The sequence below is a fragment of the Saimiri boliviensis genome, chromosome 13 (assembly GCF_048565385.1).
Source record: "Saimiri boliviensis isolate mSaiBol1 chromosome 13, mSaiBol1.pri, whole genome shotgun sequence".
Taxonomy (NCBI): Eukaryota; Metazoa; Chordata; class Mammalia; order Primates; family Cebidae; genus Saimiri; species Saimiri boliviensis.
In genome coordinates, this window is record NC_133461.1 from 42,524,596 (window position 1) to 42,550,694 (window position 26,099).

General features: G+C 37.2%; 1 protein-coding gene across 4 annotated transcripts in view; it reads right to left on the reverse strand.

Moving 5' to 3' along the window:
• GALNT1 (polypeptide N-acetylgalactosaminyltransferase 1) overlaps nt 1-26,099 on the reverse strand; it is a 131,443-nt gene that overhangs the window by 19,150 nt on the left and 86,194 nt on the right. For all 4 annotated transcript variants that reach the window (XM_074383579.1, XM_003924730.4, XM_074383577.1 and 1 more), the window contains exons 4-9: nt 24,819-24,985; nt 18,726-18,933; nt 14,862-15,032; nt 12,483-12,600; nt 10,593-10,773; nt 9,595-9,734 (exon numbers count right to left, since the gene is read on the reverse strand). In XM_074383579.1, coding sequence (XP_074239680.1) covers nt 9,595-9,734; nt 10,593-10,773; nt 12,483-12,600; nt 14,862-15,032; nt 18,726-18,933; nt 24,819-24,985 — 985 coding nt within the window. The remainder of the gene's footprint in view (nt 1-9,594; nt 9,735-10,592; nt 10,774-12,482; nt 12,601-14,861; nt 15,033-18,725; nt 18,934-24,818; nt 24,986-26,099) is intronic.

Here is a 26,099-nt window from a genome sequence, read left to right on the forward strand (position 1 = left end):
ATGTTATCTCAAGGGCATGGAAAACTAGGATGACTCTGGGGTAAGTTTCATCCTTTATGATCGTAGGAAGGAGAGGACCATCTAACAGATTTGTTTGCTGGGAGTTAAATTTGAAGAGCCTTTGGAGAAGATGAAAATGAGGAACAAACATTTTCTACGGATGCTGAATCGAATGTTCAAAATTACAGTTTCAGATAGCTGTAAGGCTATATAACCAATTAACAGCTTTCTAGTGAGATGTGGAGGGCAGAAATGGTGAAACACATACTTGTTTCAATGTTTATATTGGGATGAAAATAGGTATTTGGGTTGGATATTCAAAATCTGACATTTGAAAAAAAATTTACAACAGTAGAATTTGGAAAATATAGAAGGAAGAGAAAATACATTGAAGAATTGAGGACTAGCTTGTAAGGATGTTCTAGGCAAATGTCTTATTTGTTGGACTTCTAAAAATGAGTGAGAACCTTCTGATAAAAGGCATTTTTAAGTTCAATCTAAGGACTGAATGGTCCAGATCTTTCTGTATTCTCCCACTCTTCAGAGGATTTTATCCCATCTCTTGGTGTACACACAGCGTACAGCTAACTGCTCAGTGGTCTTATTACACTACCTATTCCTTTTAGATCACTCCTTTCAAGTTACTTCTTGATGACTATCTTGGAAAGAGAAAAGCAAGAAATAAGCCTTGCTTGATAACATATTCAGTAGTCATCAGGATATCTAATGGCAACTGAGATTCTAAATTATCAGGAACCCTTAAATAAAAGGCGGATTTCATATGGGAAAAGAAGGGAGCTTTTCTTGGTTGAAGTACATACTACTGAGTATCAATATGGTCATGATGTTCTCCTGTTCAGGAGGAGGGTATCTACTGACAGGGTGGCTTGGGAATTTGATATGGTACATCCCTGTGAATTACGTTAATTCTAAATTATTTCAGAGTAGAGAGAATTAGAGGGGGTATACATTAGTTACAACATTTGAAAACCCTAGATTTGAGAAGGCCAATATGGCCACCTCAACTTAAGACCTGAGAAGGAGAAATGGGTGAAATGACAGGGTAGCAGTACATGATACAAACAGCTGGATAACCTCCTGTGTTGGCTGTTAATGTCTCCAGCACCATTCAGTAGAACTTTCTGAGATGTTGGAAATGTCTGTATTTGTGCTAATATAGTAGCCACTAGTCATGTGTAGCATTGAGCACTTTAAATGTGGCTATTGTAACTGAAGAACTGACCTTTAAATTCTATTTAATTAAATTTATTTTCATTTATTTTATTTTTTGAAACAGTCTTTTGCTCTGTTGCCCAGGCTGGAATGCAGTGGCACAATCTTGGCTCACTGGAACTTCCACCCCCATGGTTCAAGCAATTCTCGTGCCTCAGCCTCCCAAGTAGCTAGGACTACAGGTAGATAGTACCACATCCAGCTAATTTTTTGTAATTTTTAGTAGAGACAAGGTTTCAGCATGTTGGCCAGGCTGGTCTCGAACTCCTGATCTCAAGTGATCCACCATGTGTGGCCTAGTTTTAATGACATTCAATATAACCAACACATTGGAGGTGCAGGTCTAGATGCTGACACACAGGAAAAAAAATTCCACCTTTTTTGAGGAGCTACTTGTCAATGATGGGAAATATTGCACAACATGCTAATAAACCCAAGTTCTCACACCCTTGGCCACCCTATGAAAGCCATGTGGAAAGTGTCCAAGTTTAGTCTGTACTTTCTGAAACAGTGTAAATCCTAGGAGAGCTAAGTGATTTCAAGGGGAAAGATCAGTGGGTGAATGGTCCTCTTCATAGGAATTGTTTATGGCTGATTAACACATCTTTCCTTATGTGGCCAGGAATGCCACTGAGTCAAGCCAAAAAAAATCTAGAAATGATATACAGACTGAAAGTATAAAGGGTGAAGACCTGTTAGAAGCAGAAACTTTTCTACTTGAATCATAGCAATGTCCGACTCACAGTGTGTGAAATATCCATACTTTCAAAGTGTCTGTAGGAGTGAGAGTTTAGGTTGTGGGGACATACAGACAGGGCTTCATTTCTGACTAGCCATGAGACCTTAGGCAAGTTATTTACTCTAAGATTGTGATTTCAAAAACCATGATCTGAACAACAGCATTTTGCAAGGTGCCCCACTAAAGGTGTTTTATGATCAGGTATGTTTGGGAAATACTAGCTAAACTAATTTAAATAGGTTTCTTTTTTGAAGGACTTCTAAAAGCCTTTTAATATACCATGACTCAGGGGCTTGATGACAGCAAACCACCTTGCCATGTATGTACCTGGGCAACACTCCTGCATAATCTGCACATGTACTTCAGAACCTAAAGTACAATAAAAAAAAAAAATACCATGACTCTTGGTAGAAGTGGGGAATGGTGGTACAGATGGCATGTAAGATGTAAATTAGCAGTGCCCAAACATTTTGGCTTCAAAATCCACCTCCTTTTCCCCAGTACCTCACCTTTCTAATTAAGCATCTTGAGGATATCAGAAATCAGTATTATTTACAACACAGAACTGAAAACACGGCTATAAGAACCCTGACTTTGCCATCGGTAAAGCAGGGATAAATCTCTCTCTCTCAGGTTTGTTAAGTGCTCCCAATGAGATAATATATACAGAGGCTCCAGCAAGGATAGACATGTAGTAGACACACAGCAACTGTTGGTTTTCTTTCCTTTATCCACAGACCCAGCAACTCTTCACTCCCTTTTGGAAGCAACAACTTAGCTGTACCTGACTGTCACTTTAAAAATACTATTTTTGACATTAGGAATTGTGAATGCACTCATTCTTGGGAAACTGGCAAGAGGTTACAGCTTAAGTTTCTTAGTTTCTATTAGTCTCCTCCAGAATCAGTATCTCCATTAGGGTGGACAGTGTAAGAGCTTTGTTAAAGCATTTTTACAATCCAGTATTAGTGAACATGGATTCAGTTATCCACTCTCAGCTCCAAGGGAAATATTGGTTAGATCTGAGAAAGAATACGGACATTAGGGATTAACGGCACAGACTCTCAAACAAGATGGTTGTGAGGTTAGCCATGTTTTTTAAACCATTTAATTGTGTCTCAATTTACTTATCTGTGAAGTGGGAATAACAGTACAATCCTATAGTGCTAATGTTAATATTCATAAAGCATTCAGATCTGTACTTGACATAAAGTACGTGCTCAGTAAGTGTTAGGATTATTAGATTGCCTGGAAAAGCAATTGGTCAACCCCTAAAACTGATTAAACCAGTAAAGGTCTAGATTGTTTACTTTTTGTTGTTGTTTAGAATACTCAGCTCCTGGGTTGACAACTATCAGACACCACAACAAAACACATTTATTCTGGTCCTACAGGAACTATGAAAGTCAGAGTTAGCTGAAGTCAGATGCTCTAAATTGTATCTATAACCCTAGTCATATTTATACTTTCTGATTTCCCTTTCTGTTCAAAAATCCTATAATTTCAGGTTTCCCTGGACCCCTGAAGCATGACAAGAGATCTATGAAAGGCTAAATTCCTGCTGCTAGCAAAGAAAGGTGAAGCTGTGATCAGAAGCATAAGATCCCTGGCTGCATGATGGTGGGTACTTAAGAATGCCCTCCAACCTAGAAATGAGACCTTTAACCTGTAGGATTTGGCCTGGTATTAAGGGCGTGCAAGGCTTAAGACCAGCTGCTAGGTTAATAAGGCGATAACAAGCAGGCCACAGAGGGTAAACGCTGTGACTTGCCCAGAAGCCAGCTGGCAAGAGACAGGTAAGACGCAAGCTTGCCTTGGCAGTCATCTACCATGGGGCAGACAAGTGTTTCTTTGTCACACGCCGAAACTCTAGCCCAGCTAACAATGCCTAAGCGTTGTCCAAAATTGGGTCAGCTCAAAGGAAAAAAACAGCCCCTCATTTTTTGCTTCTAAAGACAAGCTGCAGAGTGACTGCTATACATTTTTCCCTGGTGCACCACTCACCCTGGGCCTTCTTTGACTAGTACGAGGCTACAGCAAAGGAAACATTCCTATTAATGAGGCATCGGTGAGAATGAAAGGCTCAAGAAACTCAATGTAGCCCTCACTTGTGTGAAAACAAATTCCCTAAATCACAACAAAGTTCAGAGGTAGGGAGCTCAAGTCAGTCCTGAAGTAGCCTTAGTAACCATTAAGGACAAATGCGGAAGTCTGTGCCTGCCCTGGCACTGGAGAAAACACCAGGCCAGATGGTTTCACCAACTCACCACCCTCTGGTTTCCTTCGGTGATCTACTTGCATTCCCTCATCTTACATTTCTATTTTACATTCTTTTCTCTTTCCCCAATTCCCCCTCACCAACACCTTCTTCACTCTCAGCCCATGAACTTGTGTTTAACTGGGGAAACAAGCCACTGGAAGAGAAGCTCCTCACACTTCCACCACAGACTGCTGGCTTGCACCACCAAACCTACAGCTGTGCTGCACTTGTTCCCATTCCCTCTACATTCCGTGCTGTGACAAGAGATGACCTCTCTTCTTCCCCCCCACCAACTGATACCCTCTACTTGTACACAGATTTCACCTCCTATTCACCCAAATACATGACTCCTATAACAACAGATCCCTCCTTTCTTTTTATTCTGCTACAGAAACACATAAAATTTACCATTTAAACTCTTTTCAAGTGTACAGTTTAGTAGTGTTAAGTTTATTCACATTGTTGTGAAACAAATCTCTAGAACTTTTTCATCTTGCAAATGTGAATCTATACCCATGAAGTAATTCCTCTAATTTAGCCCCTTCTCTCAGCCCTGGTAACCACCATTCTACTTTCTGTTTCTATGAGTTTGACTATTCTAGCTGCCTCATATAAGGGGAATCATACAGTATTTCTCTTTTGGTGACAGTTTTATTATGCTTAATGTAATGTCCTCAAGGTTTACACATGTTGTAGCATATATCAGAATTTCCTTCCTTTTTAAGGCTGAATAATATTCCATTGTATGTTGTATCAAGATTTATAGCAGTCACTCTGTAGCTTGTCTTTAGAACCAAGAATAAGGAGTTGTTTTTTCCTCTGAACTGACCCAATTTTGGACAATGCCTAGCTAGGCATTGATAGCTGGGCCAGAATGAACGGACATGTGGGCTGCTTCCACTTCTTGGCTATTGTGAATAGTGCTGTTATAAACATATATGAACAAATAACTCTTCAAACCCTGTGTTCATTTCCTCTTGATATATCCCCTGATGTGGAATTGCTGGATTATATTGTAGTTCTGTTTTTTGAGCATTTTTTGAGAAACCTCCATACTGTTTTTAAATAGCAGTTTTACCATTTTATATTCCCTCTAACAATGCACAAGGGTTCCAGTTTTTCAATATCCTTGCCAACATGTGTCATTGTCTGTTTTTGATAGTGGCCATCCTAATGGGTGTTAAGTTGGCTCTTTGTTTTGCATCCTTAAATTTTCTCTTTTGGGTTCCTCGTATCAGCAGTTTTATTTAATAAATAAAAACCCCTTTAATCCCATATTCTCCTCCAGCTACTACCCATTTCTCTTCTCTCTTTTACAACAAAATTCCTTGCAAGATTTGTACACATTCATCTATGCTTCTTCTTCCATTCTCTCTTGAAAACATTAGGGTTTTTAACAGTGTCCATGGGAACTCTCGATACTGTGAGACTGGCTACTGACAATATGACCCTAGCCAAATGCAATAACTAATTCTAAGTACTCATCTTCCGCAGCTTCTTTGCAGTATTCTACATAGCTGATCACGTCTTTCCTGAAACACGTCTTTCCCTTAGTCTTGGAGACACCACTCTCTAGGTTCTCCTATTTCACTACCTACTCCTTCTCAATCTTTTTTGCTGATTCCTTCTCTTCTCTGTGGTTTCTAAACTGTGGTGTTCCGTCTAGCGTTGTCCTAGTCTTCCCTCTCATAGTTACATTTTCTCCTCCTCAGGTGACCTCATACAGCTTTGTGGCTTTAAATATCAATATGCTGTCAACCTTTAAGCTTACATCTCTTATCACAACCTCTTCCCCAAATGGAATATTCTTAAATGTAAAGACCTATTCACATCTTCACTGGATCTCAAATTTAATATGTTCCAAACTACACTGTTGAATCCCACCAGCATCTGCTCTTCCTGTAGGCTTTTCCATCTCTCTAATGGCAACTCTAGAGTCAGTGTCTCAAGCTTGATAGAAACCTGATATAATCCTTTACTCTCTTCCTTTCAACAACACACAGCTCTACTCCTGTTTCCATAGTTTTTCTCTACAAAGCAGACAATCTGATCCTTTTCTAATGGAAGTTTGCTGGTATCTCTCTATGGCTTCCATTTGATTCAGAATAAAATGCAAAATGCCAAGTTCTCACTATAACCTATAAGCTTTATATGATTTGATCCTCACTATGTATTTGACCTTAACTTTTACTACTCTCCACCTTGTTCACTCTATTCCAGACAACTGGTCTCCCTACTGTTTCTGGAACACACCAAGTACATCATCATCTTAGAAACCTTTATACTTGTTCTTCCCTGTGCCCAGAATACTCTTTCCCTAAAAATTCATATGATCTGCTCATTCACTTCCTTCAGATTTCTGCACAAAATCACCTTGAGGGGACTCTCAACTCCCTTACTCTTTCAACTTCCTTACATAAAACAGCACTACTACCCATGCTCACTAGTCAGTCATTCTTTATCCCTTCTGCCCTTATCACCACCTGACATATTGTGTGCTTTTCATAATCTGGCTTACTCATGGACTGTAAGATCAACAAGAGCAGGATGTTTGCTTTACTTATTGCTGTATTCCTAGTATTTAAAACAGTACTTGTCATATACTAGGTACTATAGTGATGTGTTGAATGAATCAAAGAACTTAAGTGACAGCCTTCTTCAGAGTGGGAGCCACTTTTCCTGAGATTTAATCCTGGATAGGCCTGGTTGTAGTCCTGTCCACACTTACTGTCATTTTGCTGCTATAACTTATAAAAGGAAAGGTTGTTCTTCTATTGATTTCTATCACAAAAAGGTTGGATTTTTTCCCCCTACTTGGCTTCATATTTTTTTCTAAAGCCCATCTTATAATTACAAGTTCACAAAGACTTGCAAAAAAGTCTTTTTAAAATATATATATACAGATTTTACAGATTCACAATTGCAGATGGTGCAGTCTGTTTAGGAAACGTATCACTACAAACAGAATAGGGAAAAAGATTCCACAGTACACAGCTTATCTCCAGGTGCGTCAGCTTAGTGGAAATCAATCTTTAGGGAGAAGGAATGGGGGGAAAAGAATATTGTTTAGACTTATAGGATAGGAAGGAGGAAGGAAGAGAAGTTAAATGTTAGGTCTATCTGGAGAAAATATCGCAATCAAGTCCCCAGATGATCAAACACAAGCTGGAAGAACAGGGCTGTGAGGATAAGGAAGGCTGTCAGTGATTGCTCCTGGCTGCATATCCTTAGGGTCAGTAAACATTTTCTTAAAGGGCTAGAGAGTAAATATTGCGGGCTAAGGTCCAGTCCGACATCCATCTCCGTAGCAACTACTCAACTCTGCTGTTGTAATGCAAAAGTAGCCACGGGTAGTAAGTAAACACATGGGTGTGGCCATGTTCCATTCAAAGTTTATTTACAAAAACAGGCAGCAGGCTGGATTTGGCCTGCAGGCTGTAGTGTGCTAATCTCTGGCATAGAGGATCCTGTGACTGTGCTCCTAAAATAACTTTTCCCTTTCCCTTCTAGAGCTTTTCTTTAAGTAAAGTGATTACAGAGTGAAAAGAAGGATGGATAAATCTTTATTACAAGAACTTACGTACAAAAAAGGCTGTCTTAACTGCTAAGATTGTCTCAGGAAAAAATTGTGTCAAATTCTAAGCAAAAGAGTTTGAGCCAAAGGCATTATTACAAGGAGGAAGTCATGTTCTCTGGGGAGGAAACCATGGGATATAGAAAAGGCTGTGTATCTATTACTAGAAAGGCAGACAATAAAAGAAGGTGCTACTAAAGAGATTAAAAAAAAGTCTGATAGTAAATTCTACAGATATGAATATGAGGCTATTCAGAAGAGAACTGTCGTATACTCTTTAAAAAGACAGTATCTTTCAAACTTTTTTTGATCACAACTCATTTTAATATATTTTACATCATGATTCAGTAAAAATAAAATTCCTTTATTACAAGCAGTATATTTTAATGTATTCGTTTCTAGACTACAAAAAACTAGTGGTCATAAGCAGCTAAACTGTTTTATAATCCACTACTGAGCTGTGCTGAATATCAGTCCCTACATTTAAAAAAAGTTCTTGGAGAGTTGGAAGATTATTAAGAAAGGATACTTAGGAATCTTTATGGTCCCAAAGCTTGACATATTATATGATAATGAAGAGAAGGAAAAGCACTGTTTCTACATAGGACAAAGCAGTTCAACACTTCTTCAAAAACTAGGGAATAATCGATAGTCGCAAATTGGTAAAGTATAAATTAAGGTAGGTTGTAATAATTCAAGGATACATATTAAAATGTCTAGGGCAACCATGAAAACATAAACACAAGAAATGACAACTAAGAAGTCAAAAGAAGAGAAAAAACTGAATTAACAAATAGCTTTTGTTTCCTGGAAACTAAAGGGAGGGAAGAAACATGGATGTACTAAGGCTAGAGGTGAAGACCACTGTGTCTTCTTCCAAGAGAGGAAAGATCTCAGGCTGCTGGGAGAATTCTGACTTAGAGACTGAATATTCTGAATTAAAAAAAAAAAAATCAGACCTTTGGACTAAAGGCAAGGACCTACTTGGATTCCTACACATGAAGCAGAAGTTTGGCTGGGAGGAAGAATGGCTGGCAGCTTACATTACACGAATAGGGTGAAACAGAGCATAAAAAATAGTTCCTATGACCACCATGGTCCTACAGCATGGGCACCCTAGGGATAAAAGACCTAAACTCCAAAGCACAACTAATTTGTGTTAACACCAATTATAAGCATTAATAAGCAAATTTTTTAAGGTTTCAATAAAATTTGCTGCTGAATTCTAAGAAAAATAACTGAAGGCATCATCAGAAACAAACATGTTTACCAACATTATTTCAAACTTCACTGTCCAAACAAGAGAGACTTACAACTCCGAAAGTAAAATAAACATGTGCTGAAATACAATTTAATATAAATGGCCTTTCACATTTCCTTATCATTCCTTTATAGTTTATCTTGACTTTGTAGTTCCTCGAGCTTTGATTCAGGCTCATTAACATCAAGACATTAGCTTTAGGAGTATATAATCTCAACTAAATGGGTTAATCTGTTAAAATAATAAGCCTACCAAAGATACTACTATATTGTAATAAGAGTTCAGCTGTGAAAGCTTAGGGGTAGAACATTCTTACTTTAATAAAATATAACATGAAAAAAATTAATAAGACTTCAAGTTATGAGGTAGATTCCGTCAACCAGCAAAAACTTCCCCATACTTAAAGTTACTATATAATTTTAATATTAAAGTACTTTCCTTGTTAGAAGTTTAACTTATGTTGTTTTCTTTTAATAAAAAAAGTAAGAACATAATAACAACACAGAATATATATATATATTTCTTACCTCTCCCAATGAGAAATAGTGACGTGGAATTTGAGAATCAGGGTAAATATTTTCTAGATACCAAGAAAAAGGTTTGCATTGTAGTTTGTGTCTTAGACCAACTCTTGATGATATATCTCCATAATCTACCTTTGTAACACCTGTTGAAAGAAATAATTGACTCTGAATTATTGTTGTTGTTTTAGGTAACACACATCTATATATTGAATCTAATAGGCCAGATTACATTTATGTGAGAATGAAATATAAGTGATATGAGATCAGTAAATGTCAATATATGTTAAGGCACAAACAAAAAAATCAAGATCTATTTTGCTCAAATATTAAACAGAGCAACTGTTTGCAGTCAGGCTTCTCTCACACAACTCACTGAATTATGAACCCTGCCACGTGACAGTCTTGCAGTAACTAAAAAATAAGAAGGACCAGTAACAATGTCAGGCAGACTTATAGCTGATGGAACAACTGTTCCTACAAAAGTTTGAATAGCAGAAAAAAGTTCCTGGAGAGAAGGCCCTTGTGGCATGTTTTGGGCTCTCAGTGGCCTTGTGATACTTGGCGAATGCTTCCTATGAGGGCCTGCTTAAAGAGAACACTCACGACCCACTGCAAAAACAGCAGTTTCGTTATGTTGAACGAAAACTCCAACAATCAAGAAAGTCATACAAGCTAGAAAAATGGCTGAAAATTTAATAAGATGAAACTTCACAGGAATAAATATTAAATGTTGCAGTTAGGTTAAAAAAAAATAGAACATCTGTAAAACCTGGGCTAGCAATACTGACCTGGATAATTTATTACTGCTAATTATATATTATTCTAGGCATTCTGCCAAGCACTTTCTATACTGTGTATGAGTTCATTTATTCCTTACAATGACCTTATGAGGTAGGTGTTCACCTCTGCTCAAAGCTCCACTTTTACCCTTCTTACTTCTCCTCCAAGATCAGGGTCAAGAAAGGTACAGGCCTATATTTCTAATCCAAAACAATGCTAACCTGGAGAAATTATATAGAAGAAATTCTTGAATTCATCCATCCACACTTCTGCAAGTCGTCTGTTATTTTTATTGATAATCTGCCCTGTACCTCCTGGAAACGTGTAAGGTGTAGCTTTCCGAAACACATGTCCAACGTGTGAGCATGTAACAATTTCCAAAGTTCCTCCGCACTGCCAAATCTGAAAACAGCAGAGATGACTAAGTAAGATGTAGCTGAGTAATCAGGAAATGTTCACCTTAGTTTTCCAATGGCATTCTTCTTTTCAGTTAAATAGGAATCTGGCTTTTGTTTAAACTTAATTGGAACCTACTGGGGTTACCGGTTAAAAGCTTCCAAAGTACCGCCATACTACCAAAGCTGAAAATAACAGCAAAGAAGGCCATATATGACATTGATAGTTTAAAAAAAAGTGCTGACATCTACTGGGTTCCACAGCTGGAATTTCACAGAATGAGGGGCATGTGGTGGGCTCCTGCTGTACAGTTCGGTTACAAAGCCAGTGCTTCCTCAAGAGAAATGTCTCTAATTCTGGGCTCTGATTAAACCAAAAGTTGAAGATTAAAATAAAGAAAACATAAGTTAAAGGCTAAATACAGAAACTACATGAGATCTAGAGCAAGCAGTATTTTTCTAACTCCATGATTCCTAAGAGAATCATAAATTCAAACTGATGAATTGTAACCTGTACTTGTTAACAAGGACATACTGTTTCACAAAATGTTTAAATTTTATGTTGTGTGTGTGCATAGTGTATAAAGTATTTATTAATGTGGTCATGATTAAAAACAACAACCAAACCAAACCTGACCATGGAGTATCCAGCCAGGTTCTCATCTGTTCACCCCTCTCCAAACCTGTGTCACAGCCTGTGTGTGAAACAGAACCTAGGAATCTAAACTAGATCCATCGTTAAGTTCTTCAGTGAGATAATAAAAGCATGTTTTGTTGTCTTTGTTAGAATAAAAACAAAAAAAAGGGCAAAAGAAAGACGATCAGGTATGGGGCTTACATCGTTAATTTAATGAAATCCTTCCGTTCCTTTCAAAATACATTCCCCCACCCCTACTAGTTAAAAATCTTGTAACTCTTTACAATTAAAATAAGTTTGGAAAGTTCTGATTTTGTTAAATATTCAGTGTTCCTACCTTCAAGTTTTCCCAGGAACATAAGTGTTAGGGCTGAATAGGATCTCCAAGATGATCTGGAGTCCAACCCTCTCTCTGACAAGAGGGCAAAGTGATTCACTGGGAACTAAGTTAGCTCGCTGGTTTAGATTACAGTACACGTCAATGTGATTTCCACTTTAATAAGCTATGTGTCCAAAGTTGGTTATTTTCAAAAATATGCAATGCCATTTAAACAATATGTTGATTCTAGTGACATGAAATGCAGACTTTATATGCAGACTGGGTTAAATTAAATTACAGTCATTTTAGAATTTTTGCGTTTTTCTTTTTACTGAAAAATATAAAGCTGGTAAAGTAACTAGGTTTTATATTTAAAAAAACAATTTCACACTACAAACAAAAAGCATATTACAAAATGTGAAATTTATGTTTTTAAGAGCAAAGTACCAAAGTAGCATATTCAAACCACGTATTACTTTTTTGAGCTTAAATTACTTCCTTGAAAATAATAAAAATTTAAAACAACTAGAAAATCTTGTGTAAGTTTTATAGCTGGACTTTAAAGATAACTGTATTATTTGCTTCAATAGTTTATAATGAACCATTAATACTTTAGTCCATTTTATGGACCGAAGGTTCTGAAGTTACATTAAACTTGTATTATTCAATTTTTTTTTTTTATGTAAAGATAGCATGAATCATCAAAGCACATCTATACTTGAGGTTAAATAAAAGATTAATTTTTTTGAAGGGAACTTACCCTGAAGGAAATTTCTAGGTTTTCTCCTCCCCAAATATCCATTCCAGCATCATATGTTCCAATTTCCTGAAAGTAATCTCTGTCTATTGAAAAAAGGCCTCCTGCCATGGTAGGTGTTCTGAAATTCAATAATGCTATGCCATTAGCAATTTAAAATTTACAATCAGTTTTTATTTTTAAAAGCAGTTTCATAACTATTTATAACTACTGAATAAGTACTTATTCTCACACTTTTCATAAACTTTCATAGGCCCCAGGGGCTTTCTGTGTTTCATGCTGTGTTATTTGGTTTTCAGACATGACCTGCACCGTGGTCATGCTGACTGCTAGACTTGCTGTGTCATACTTCTGCTCAGACATCCCTCTCTGTCACAGTCCTAACAGTACTTTGTATCTTTAGCATCTTTCTTGGTCCTCAGGTTCTAACTCCTTAAATTAAAGCTATTCCTCACAATCCTCTCCATCTGACTGTGCACCCACTCCATGGATCCTAGCAACTTCAAGGCAGTTGACTATATTAACCAAGTAGATTGAGGTTACGGTTACCGTGTCAGGTTCTAAAGGCTGGCAAATACGTAAACACAGAAGATAAACAGGATGAAAACAATGAGGCCTTTTCCCAGTACCCACTAGAAATCTTTAAGGAGAAGAGACAAAATATAGAACAAATCAATATATTTCTTCCTGACTATATGGTGTATTTTCTGCAAAAGAGGAGCCTAATTCATCAAAATGGGCTCAGGTATGCAAAGGGAGTGGGAATATGTGAAATTAAGCAGAGAAATTATTAAGAAATGAAGGAAGATTTAAATAAATGAGTATCGGTCCATTTGATTTTCATAAAGAATAAGTATGGAGAAAAAGTGAACAACCAGGAGAAAAAATGATTAAGTTCCAGGGACTGAAGATACCACGAAGATTCTACTTTAAGATGAATTGGCCACCTCTGGAACCCTAAAATGTACTCACTGCCTTTCCAGAGGAAATAGTGGTTTCCAAAAAAGGTTTGAACTTATTTTGATTTTAGACAAAAAAAAAAAAATGAGAAAAGGGTTTAAAGATACAGGCCAAAATTCAGAATTATCATTTAATACAGGGGTTTCTTGACCTGAGTTTTTTGTGTGCTAAGTCTTCTGTATGTAAGTGAGCATTTTTCTCTATTAGAGAAGACCCATAGCTTTCACCAGATTTTCAAAACACTTCATCATCTTTGAAATGTTTAGAAACCCTTGATTTCAATAGTGAACTGCACTAACAGCTAAAGAGAAGAAAAGTCCCTTGCACTACTAAGAACTCAGGCTGACTAAGGAAAATAGCACACAGTCAGTGGAAAATCTCTTCAATGTTGCCAGAACTGGACTTGAATTTAAGGGAAGGCAGACACAGGATGTCCCAAAACAGAAGACAGCTAAAGCCTGGCTCTGAAAACTCTCAATACAGAAGTAGCAGACTGATACAATTGGGATAAATTCTAGGATGGCTCAGAAGAGCTCAAAGTCTCAATTTCATGTTCTAAAAAGAGCATGAAGATTCTTATTCCACCCTGAAAAAAAAAAAATCTATATATGGCCAAGTAGAGAAAAAAAAATCAAGAAAATAAATGCATTAATGAATACCTTTTTTATACTTTGTGTCAATTCTAGCTATTTTTTTTTTTTTTTTTTTTTGAGACGGAGTTTCGCTCTTGTTACCCAGGCTGGAGTGCAATGGCACGATCTCGGCTCACCGCAACCTCTGCCTCCTGGGCTCAGGCAATTCCCCTGCCTCAGCCTCCTGAGTAGCTGGGATTACAGGCATGTGCCACCATGCCCAGCTAATTTTTTGTATTTTTAGTAGAGACGGGGTTTCACCATGTTGACCAGGATGGTCTCGATCTCTCGACCTCGTGATCCACCCGCCTCGGCCTCCCAAAGTGCTGGGATTACAGGCTTGAGCCACCGCGCCCGGCCTATTCTAGCTATTTTTATGTTTGATACAAGCTTTTCTAACTTTACCAGTCAATAACTGTCATCTGGATGGTACAAGTCTGAATTTAAAATTGCACATTATAACGCAAGGACCCAGTTTTAGGTAATATTTTCACATACTGACACAATTAATTGAGCTACGATTTATTATCCTTAACAACTGAACTAAAGTACAAATCTGACTTATACATTTGCAAAATGTTCATAAAGGAATGAAAAAACATGCATGTCATCATTTCTCATGTGCAGAAGATTTATAGAATAAATAAAAATTTCTAATTTTATTACAGGAGAAATCCTTCTTTAAAACACTCATATATGTGAAACATGGTTCTTAACCTACCATAACATATACGAATGCTTCATGTTTCTCAAAATACACTTATCCCTTTGATATGATTCCCATAATTACCTGACAGGAAGAGTCCGATCACCTTTCCTTCTGTCCATTTCTCTTTGGGGAACAGGATACCAGCGAAAATTGAGCTTCCAGTTGAACCCGCCATAGGTCATATCAGAGCCTGCCATGTACTCAAAAGTATCATCGCTGATCACATCGATGATAGGACACACCACTGTTTTCCTGACGTCATAAGAGCAATTTTAAAAATCTTTCAAAACATACCCGTTTAATGCCAACTATAGAACAACTGTATACTAAGTGCTTTAACTTTTTTTTTTCCCTCTGTCACCCAGGCTGGAATGCAGTAGTGCAGTCAGGGCTCACTGCAGCCTTGACCTCCTTAAGTGATCTTCCTACCTCAGAGTCCTGAGTAGCTGGGACCACAGGTGCGTAACGCCACATTTAACTAATTTTTTTTTTAAATCTTTTTTTTTTTTTGGTAGAGACAAGGTCTCCCTATGTTGCCCAGGCTTGTCTCGAACTCCTAGGTTCAAGGGGTCCTCCTATTTTGGTCTCTCAAAGTACTGGGATTACAGGCATGAACCACCGCACCTAGGCCTAAAGTGTTTTTAAAATAAAATACAGTCTATAATGTTAAAGTCAATGATGAAAACTCTCATGCGCTATCTCACATCAAACTAGCATCGTAATTATTTACTGGTTGATAATCCCTCCCCTTTCATTCATACTCCTATACTGTCTTAAAAAGAAGCATATTTTTATTTTTTATACTGAAGTCCTTAACCTTCAAGGGACTGGTTTTAACTATGATATGCAGTAAGTATACAATTTCACTGATTTCTTCTGTAGACAACCAGTTGTTCCAGCACTATTTAAGTAATGGTCCCGTTTTCCTCTGCTGTAACTATGAGTGAGTGCCTGCTCTGTCATAAATCAAGATTACATTTAAAAAATGGGCTGGTTTCTAGACCCTACCCTGTTTCACTAGTCTATTTGTGAATTCCTGCATCAATATACCACTGCTGTAATTAACACAGCTTTAAAATAAGTCTTGACGCCTATTAGGGCAAGCCCCGTTAGACTTGATTCTTCCTCAGAAGCATGCCAACTCCTTTTTTTTTCCTTTTATAGTTCCATATCAATGCTAGAATCAGCCTGTTCAGTTTCTCAAAGAAAATTCTGTTGAGATTTCAATTGGAAATGCACTGCATTTAAATATGAATCTGGGTAGAACTGATACTCTTATGATATTGACTTGCCTATACATGAATGTCACCTCTCGAGATTTTTTTTGTAAATTTCAATAAATCTTTTCATAAACATATTCCTATGTGTAGTCTATGACTTCCACTGCTATTATGAATGACATATTTTCTTTTTACATTGTATTTTCTTTTTTTTGTATTGCATTTTAGGTTTTGGGGTACATGTGAAGAACATGCAAGATTGTTGCATAGGTACACACATGGCAGTGTGCTTTGCTGCCTTCCTCCCCATTTTACATTGTATTTTCTAAGTATTCTTTGTTGCTGTGAAATAAACTTTTCTTTCTTTTTTTGGGAGATGGAGTCCAGCTTGTTGCCCAGGTTGAAGGGTAGTAGTATAATCTTGGCTCACTGCAGCCTTGACTTACTGGGCTCAAGTGATCCTCCCACCCTAGCCTCCCAGGTAGTTGGGACTGTAGACGTGCACCACCATGCCTGGCTAATTTTTTGAGTTTTTAGTAGAGATGGGGTTTCATCATGTTGGCCAGGCTGGTCTCAAACTCCTGGGTTCAGGTGATCTCTCCACCTTGGTCTCCCAAAGAGCTGGGACTACAGGTGTAAGCCACTTCACCAGGCTGAACTTTTCTATAGTAATCTTGTGTTTGGCAACATTGCTAAACTCTTAATGTTTCCATTATTTTATGTATAGATTTGTTTTCTTCACAAACATATCTACAATTGACAACAATGGTTCTCCTTTTTTTCAATAAATACATGTTCTTTATTGTAGTACTGCAAAACCTAAGAAGGACTTCTAATAATACTAACTGGTGATTGAAGGCATTAACATCTTGTTCCACATCTTTTTAAAGAAATGCTTTCAACATTTCTCCATTAACATGATTTCTGCTTGCAAAGGCTTTTTTTAAAGCTATCCTTTCTTGGATTAGTAAACTTCTACTGTATAATAGTTTGCTAAGTATTTTCTAATAATAAATTCATGTTAAATTTTAGTGAACCCTTTTCAGTATCTATGGGAGTGATCACAGGTGTTTAATAATTTGTAATCGTAGTTTCAAAAATTCATTAATGGGATGTATTAAATGAATTAGTTTTATAATATTATGCTAAACCAAGCAGTTATGATATCGTGATGTGTGTGTGTGTAAACATATTTATTGCTGGTTCTGTTTGCTGGTATTGTGAGATTTTCGTACTAGCATTCATGAATAGGTTTGCACTGTAATTTTCCTTGTAGTACTATTCTGGTTTTCATATCAGAGTTATAGCAGCCTCATAAAAAATTTGGTTTGTTCCCTCTTTTTCTATATTCTGTTGACAAAGTCTTTTTTTCTCGCTTTGTCCTAAGATACAGATTTCAAGATCCCAGCTATATACAGGTATTTGCTATTAACCTTCCCACCTAGGTTTTGTCTCCTATCCTTGCATCTTATTTGTCTGTCAAGGAAGAAGTTTAGTGTCCCCAAAGTTCAGCAGAAACCCTACCAGTGAAATCTGGCTTTAGTGTTTGGACTGCATATTTGCTCTCACTTCTTTTCGAGATCTGCAAATTTCTTACTTTTGTGCCAACTCAATGATGCATTTAAAATTTGTTTTGCCTTTTATCCAGCATTTTCAGTTGGAAAAGTTATTCAGAATATTGAATCCACCATACAGGCCAAACTGGAAGTCACTGTGGCTGCTATTTCGGCTGACTCTCTTTCATACTTCTGTCATCACTTCACCTTGCTTTCTCTTGATGGGTTATGCATTATCTTCTTGCAAGCAAATATTCTCTAAAACAGTCATCAATTATACAAAGAAAACAATTTACAAAAATGTTCTATTCTTTTGACTTTTCCGGTCATTGCTCTTTTTTCTAAAGCTGCTCTACTTTCCCATTGATTGGCCCAATGCTGAGTTTTCCTATTTATTCATCTTTGAAAAGGAAAAAATGTAGATCCAGCATTTGCTAACAAACAGAATAGATGCTGTGGCTTTAGCTCCCTCTGTGTTGCACTTGATTAGTAAAAGTTCACTCCACTAAAATCTAAACTTGAATGTTAACATGGACAGCCTCTACTTCAAATTACAATGACAAGCAGAAATTCAACCAACATTAGCAGAATGAAGTTAGGTTCTCTCCTGATGTACAAGAACTAAGCCAGAGCCAAGCAATAGGTAATTCTTCAAAAAATGTGTAACATGAAAAACTATGACAGGTGTTCGTTACACCAATGTTCTTCCTGTATTATCCAACATTATGGTGCTTTCCATATAAAATTAAGCATTTCAGGACACGACATGTTTCTCTCCATTCTCTTCTACTTCTTGCTGCACCACAGGCTGAGAAGACCTGCCTGCTCCAGTGTTAGCTTTAGAGAGCAAGGACAAGTGAAGGGTTTTATGCTATCTTCTCTGAGTTCACCCTGCATCTGTTCGGCTCCAGTTTGGTGAACAGATCATGTAGTATACATTCCAACCACATGCTTCCTAATCCATCACCATTAGCAAGACAGTTTGCGAACATTCCTGCCAGGTTTCAGAATGGGGTCTTCTGCATATTTTGTTTAGAGTCCTCTTCACATATATTTTAAAGCAAACTTGGGAGCAAATTATATTTATTTAAAAATATAAAATTTGGCAACTCACCATATAGTTTAGGACAAAAGTACTAAAAATAAACTTACAGACACCAGAAAATTACCTGTCATGTTTGATCCTGGCCAAGAGAGGTTCCAGCCATCCCACTGTACACTCACAATGAGCATCCAGGAAGGTGATAACTTGGCCTTTAGAAACTGCAGCTCCTTTTAATCTAGCTCTGATCAATCCAGATCGTTGTTCCATTCGAATTACATGAACTGGTACTTTCAGTTTTTTCACATAACTCTCTAAAGGCCTTTTCAAAAAGTCTGGAAAATGAACAAAACAAAAAAACATGAAAAAAAGCATGGCCTGGCCCTATTCAGATTAAAGCAATTTTGATTTGGAATACTTATTCAACATCCCCTTATTGAACACTCTCAGTAAGGCTCCCTGACTCAGAAACCCATTTTGCTAAAGGAAGCCTTTATATTTCCCAAGAGCATGTACTAGAGAGGCTTCTATCTTATTACATGCGGAATTAGTAGAGTGCTTTTGGGCTCAAGGATAGGAATGCTTCTATATTTCTCTAAGTAACTTTGTCAGACTCAATTCTTTTTCTAATCATGCTTAAAGATTAGCAATAGAAAGCAAGCATTAAATCCTCACCTCAACAGAGAGAAGACACAGAATACGTTAACAGCTGTTGAGTTAAGAACATTGTGATTATTTCCTCAAAAGCAGAAACAAATTGTCTTGTTGATTACCATGGTCTTTGACTATACATTTTATTTATTTATTTATTTATTTTTGAAATGGAGTTTCGCTCTTGCTACCCAGGCTGGAGTGCAATGGCGCGATCTCGGCTCACCGCAACCTCCGCCTCCTGGGTTCAGGCAATTCTCCTGCCTCAGCCTCCTGAGTAGCTGGGATTACAGGCACGCGCCACCATGCCCAGCTAATTTTTTGTATTTTTAGTAGAGATGGGGTTTTACCACGTTGACCAGGATGGTCTTGATCTCTTGACCTCGTGATCCACCCACCTCGGCCTCCCAAAGTGCAGGCTTGAGCCCACGTGCCCAGCTGACTATACATTTTTTTTTAAATCAGGAGGCAGAAAGTGAGGTCAAGCTTGGAAAAGAAATGCTGGACTGTCAACTGCAAGGCCAAATAGCAATCCTTAAACTGACAATTAGGTGTAAGAAAAAAGTTTAAAAAGGAAAGGACAATTGAAGGGGAAAAGAGAGAAAGGGGGCAAGAGGGGAAAGGGAGAGTATGTGGGTATATGAAATCAATAGCGATTCTACTGGTTCGGATAAGTGGAGAGTTTGGATAAGAGGTTATGTTGCTCAGGACACAGGCAAGCATATATGATAAGGCAAACCTTACCTCCAAAGTTCACAACTGACTTTAAAAAGCAGAAAAGGCACAACTTCCTCAAAGCAACGAGAAAATATTTTTCAGATTAGGTTGGTTTATAGAATTTATGCTAGAGAAGCTATTGGTGGTAATATGGCCAAATGCCTTTCCAACTATTCACCATACAGTAAGTAGGAGGATAATCTCTCTAGGTAAGAAAATATTTGAGATGGAACTACTGGGACCCCTAAAGAGATTATCCTCATATCTATTAATTAAATACTGAAAGTAGGGACCCAAAAGGCTTCCTACATAGTGGGGTGGAAAAGACAAATGGGAATAAAATGATTCTGGATTATTTGACTCAACAAGACAAAATGACTCAATAATGAAATAATCAGGGATATAAAAGTTGTAAAAGAGAAAGGCCTATGTGTCCTAAAACACTGACCTTTTCCATTTACGCTAATATGTTTTCTACTATTTGGGCTAAAAAGTTATCTGAAAGACATCACTGTGGTTTTATGAACCAAGTCTTAGGCTCTGAAGGATCTAACTTGATTCTGAGTAAAAAGGTAAGGGTAGTGCCAATCCCAGAGAAGAGCAACATTTTGTAGTACTTGTTAACATTTTGGGTCTGTTTGGCACAATGCTAACATAAGTAATGCTAGTATCATTATATATCTTATCTCATTTAATGCTCACAATGACTCTATGAGGTTACTATGCATACTTTAGAAATGAAAATCTAAGGCTCAGCATATTACATGAATTTGATCAAGGTGATACAGCTTGTTAAGGGACGGATCCAAGATTCAAACTCAGGTCTGCCTGATTTTAAAGCCCATCTTTTTATCTACAACAAGAGAATCCTAGAAGGGAATTCTATGGAGAGAACAATTCAGGTCTTTGGAAGCACCTGATCAGACACAAATTTAAAATACTTAGTATGCAGAATTTGATAGAATTTCATGCAGTAGGGTATAAGATATATTCTAGTACCTTAGATCAATTAAGCCTGGGTGTGTCATAAACAATGTGTCTCCCAATAAGTTTTTCCAAAAATATTAGTTTAAAATATTTCTTCAGAACTAAAGCAATCTAATCTCGAAGTCCCACATATCTTTGAAAGCTATACTATCTTGTTTATGAACAAAATTTTTAAAAATGCAAAATTCTGTGGTCTGGTAACTCACAAAATCTGCTCTTCCACAAATTTTCTTGGCATCTTTGACATCTTTGTGGCTTTCACACAATAACGTTAGGATATAGGTGTCTTCTTTTCAGCTGATACAGAATTATGGACTCAGGGCTGGGCGGGGGATTAGGAACTATCCAAGTCTCATTTTACAAAAATGAAGCCATGAGTTAAGTGATTGTAGTTAGAAGCTACTATTACATCTAAAAACAAGGGAGAAAGAACATCTTTCTAATTCTTGGCCTATAAATGAATCTCTATGCATTTTTCAGAGTGTGAGATTGTCAGAGAGTGTGAACATCAGGGAAAAATTTCACTGTTCACAGCAACATCTGAAAAATATTTACCAGAACTCTAAAGAGTAGTAGGGAAGAATAAGGAATTCAGAGTCTAATAAATCTGACTCCTAATCTCTGCTAAATATAAACCTCTGCTTCTTTTTGTATAAAATGAAAAAAAAAAATAGGATTCTCAGATTAGAAACATTACATAAATTCTAAGTCTTAAGATAACTTTCTGAGATGACAATTACATAACTTCTGACATAAACTAGGGAGTTGTCCAAATTCTGACTTCATTACAGATCCTGTAACAGTAAAGTTGCACCAGAAGCAATTAGAAGTGAGGCATATAGCAGTTAAGAGGTCAGGCTATGGATTTATGCAGGGTTTGGTTACTCCTCTACCCTGCTAAGCCTCATCAATAAAACAGGAATAATTATAGCACCTACTTCATAATTCTTTAATAAATAGAGTTACTCAGCAGATTAACTTGAAATCAAGTATCCAGAGGCCATGGGCACACTATCTATGCGACACAACCCAATTAGGACGTTTGCACAGAGAAGTAAAATGTGAAGATTAAATGTACCAGTGTACCTTATTCTTTCATCCATTCATTATATAATTCTAGACTGTTGTTACGTAACAGGCACTGTGGGCACTGAGGAGATAATGGTGAGCAAGCAGACCTGACAAAGTATACAGTCTATTATGTGGAGGCACCTGTTAAACAGACAAGTAAATAATTCCAACTTTTGTTAGAGCTGCAGAGGAACAGAGTGTTACGAGATGTTTTCAGAGGAACATGACAGGACTGGAGAGGTCAAGCAAGGCCTCTCTAAATGCATCACATCTGAGCTGAACTCTGATGGATGATTTGATGTTAACTATGCTGGGGAGATGATGGAGACAAATCTTCCCTCGAAAACAATGTTCCAGGGAGAGGGAACAGAATCAGTACAAGCGAGGGAACAGAATCAGTACAAGCGAAGGCCCTGAGATAGGAAGAATGATTATCTTTAATGAACTGAAAGAAGAAAACTGTATAGAGGGGAGAAATATGGGAATGGTTCAAGATGTGACTAGAGATGCCAGGTGGGGCCAGGTCATACAGGCCTTAGTGAAGGGGTTTTAATCATGGAAACAAAATGATCAGATTTGCATGCTTTAAAGAAGCTCACTTTGGAGGCACCAGGGTGAACAGATTGGAGGGGGTAAGAGTATTGTGGGGACATTAGTTAGACTAGTTAGCCTATTTCCACATCCAGGTGAGAAATGATGGTGCCTTGGATATGTCTCATGAATAGGAAAAAGCAGATTTAAAGAGTTACGTAAAAGCAATGAGCTTGCTCTGGTTTCTGGGTCCAACAATTACGATATAAACAACGGGGCCAAAGAAAAATACATTAGATGACAAGACTGCAAATTATCATCACAAAAACAAAGATCTAGTGTCTCCCAGTTATCAGAAATGATAACCTGGATATTTGAGGCTTCCAAGGCAGGAAGATAAAGGAGAATCAGACTCCTGAGCAGGGACTCTGGAGCAGCACTCCAGGACCCTGCCTAGTGACTAAGCCTCAGGTGGAGCAGTGAAGTAGGCACCTGCTCACACCAGTTTCCTCTCACAGGTGTACACAGGTTGGGGTGTTAGGTGAGGTCTGCATGAGGGAAAGGAAAGACAGAACTGGTATATGTGAGTTTCTCTATCACTTGTGGGACCCTGCACTTTTCTAATTGGGCCATATCTTACAAAAACGTATTCTACACAGCCTTCTTGGGCAGTCACAGAATAAGAGAGAAAAACAAAGGAGGAAATGAAAAAATAATTCATTTAATCTCAGGTAAGTATCTCCTCTGGTAAAATGTATTTAATCTAGCAAATATTAACATATAAGTAAACCAAGCACAAGTCATTTCCAGGATAAATGTTTATATATATTCCTCCTTATATTAACTCAGGTTAATTTTCTTACAGAGGGACTAACTCCTAGCAAATAAACTATCCACATGAGGTTTATACTTCTGTTGTCAACAACAATTATTTCTTTAGGTATTCTTAACAGCTCTCATTCATTTTAACATGTAATTATATCCTGTATTATACTATTTAAATGTCTTGTGTGATTACAAACTGTCTCTTTCATTAGATTAAAAAGGTAAGATATAAGTTACTTTAAAAGGTAGGTTTTATCTTATTCTTCATTTGCACCTGTATAATCTGGCAAAGCAGTAAGATTTAAATTGTTTTTACTACATTAATTAGGCCAAATAATATTTGATGTGAATAAACTTAATTTATGTTAAATGCCTGTATTCGGCATGGGCACAGGAAGGAGAAAGTATGATATTTAACTAAATCATAGCAGATGAAATGAGAGAATAGGCAAGAAAGTTGAAGATAACAGCAAAAGAGGTTAAAATGGTGGATCATTTAAGGCTGATGAAGGAAAGAAGAAAAGCAGTAGGAAATTATTTTTTGTAGCTCTAAATTTCTCTCATGTGAACACAGGAACATTGGTGGAATACATGACACCAATAAAAACAGATGTGCTATGAATAAGAAAATTAGGAGATGCTGGGTATCTAAGTTAAGCACATTTCTTTACTGATGGACTAAGCAGAGCCTTTTCTATACAGTACTCTGTAGTGTGAAATCTCCAGTAAAGATTCATTATAAATAATATTGACCAAGGCACCTTTAATTAACACGTCCTTTCCCAAAGAATGTTTCATGAAATAGTTTGGGAGATTTTAGGTTTCTGAAGAATTCTGAGATTCTTAGAAAGATATTTGGGCAAGTCTATAGAGATTTATTATGAGTCATATTACATCCTACCTTTTCATCCTTCCTAATCCTTTTATGCACCTAGCTATAGATCATTCCTGAAACTTAGAAATGGAGAAAATAGGGAAACCTAAGGAAAATCTGGAGAATAAAGGTTCACCCAGCTAAGGCTCCAATTTGCTGTCAGAGATAGTTCTTACTAAACATGGAACTACATTTCTCCATTCATGGACCTAGGTAGGATCCAGGCTCTCTCTACTGACTCAGTTCTGCAGCTTCCCACAGAGAAAAACCTAACAAAATGATGTGAGTTTTTTCACTATCCTGCCTAATAGTTTGTTATATAGAATTATTTCTTTTTAAAACAAGATTAAGATGCAACACACATTAAATGCTAACTAAAGTAATATTTTGAGTCTCACAAGGGTGTACGTTTTTGCATATGTGAATGAATCCAAATGCCATAAATATGTTTAGGATAAATTAGAATCTTGTATAAAATTATTAGGTTAAAAATTATAGCAACTATGTTTAACCATTAGTGGCAAAAGCTGTAGCAAATTACTGGCATTAAAATTTAAAATTTACCTCTTTCACTGGCATCATCTACTAGAACAATTTCTTCTATCATGTGTCTTGGTGAGCGATTAATGACACTATGGACAGTTCGCAGAAGTGTGCTCCAAGCCTCATTGTGGAAAACAATCACCACACTTGTTGTAGGAAGATTATCTGGATACACCTTTGTTTTACACCTAGAGACAAAGCAAATGCCTTTATAAAAAGTGACTGTTAAGATTGCATAATAAAGGAATCTGGACTAGAAGGGGTGATAGAACAATAAAAGCAGTTTGCTCTAGTGGTGGGACCCTTGGTACTTTTTCATTTAAGTCTTGGTTAATGTTACGTGTCTAATAAATAGCACCTATTTAAAGTGATATGTTTAGATTAAAATTATTCAAATATGTCGTTTATGTCTTAAAATTACGTTCTTCTTACTGATGAATGTTTTCAGGTGATTCATTTTAATGGAAAATGAAATAAAGCTATATTATTTACCCTAAACTGAATGTATTTCAAGGACCCTATTAGACAAAATAAATCAGAACCACTGGAGTTTACATAGTTTAACAATCTAAACAAAAATATACCTTCCACAAAAGCAGAGAAATATTTAGTGAGTACCTATCATGTACCAGGCTCTTAATCTTCCTAGTCATTCTGTAAGACGGATGTTTGGAGCCACACTTCACAGATGAGAAACAAGGCAGGGATAGCAAGGAGGTGGCAGAACCTGACTGAATACTCCACAGCCCATGCCCTGCTGCTGGAACTCTTGATGCTGCCACTTCCTTAAATATCAGCATGTATCTGATTTAGCAAAGACTATTTATGCCTGAGCATGCAATCATCAGAAATATCAAACACACTCAAAAGTATGCACACAGAATCCACATAATAACTGTATGTTTCCAGCACTTTGTTAGGCAACATGGTCTCTTCTTTCACCCTTGTTAGATTAAATTAATAGATAACAACCTATTAGAGAACAGTAACAGCAGTAGGTAACCTGAGATCAAGGGATGTGCTTTAGAATATAAGCCCCCCAAACAGTGCATACATAACTCTCTCCTAGGCATCCCCAATTTTAAGTTGCTTCGGACTCCTCTTTCTTCCTTTATTCCCTGTTCTCTCTCAAGCTCCTCAAACTTTGCACTCTCCAGTCTCAACTGTAATCACCTGTCAGTGGGAGTGGAAAAAGGGAAGGATGGGGAGGAAATGAGGAAAACACAAACAAGACTCCTCTTCTGAAGCTGCTGAAATAGCTCTTCTTATTGAACACTCTACCCCTAGCGCTGCCTGTTGGCA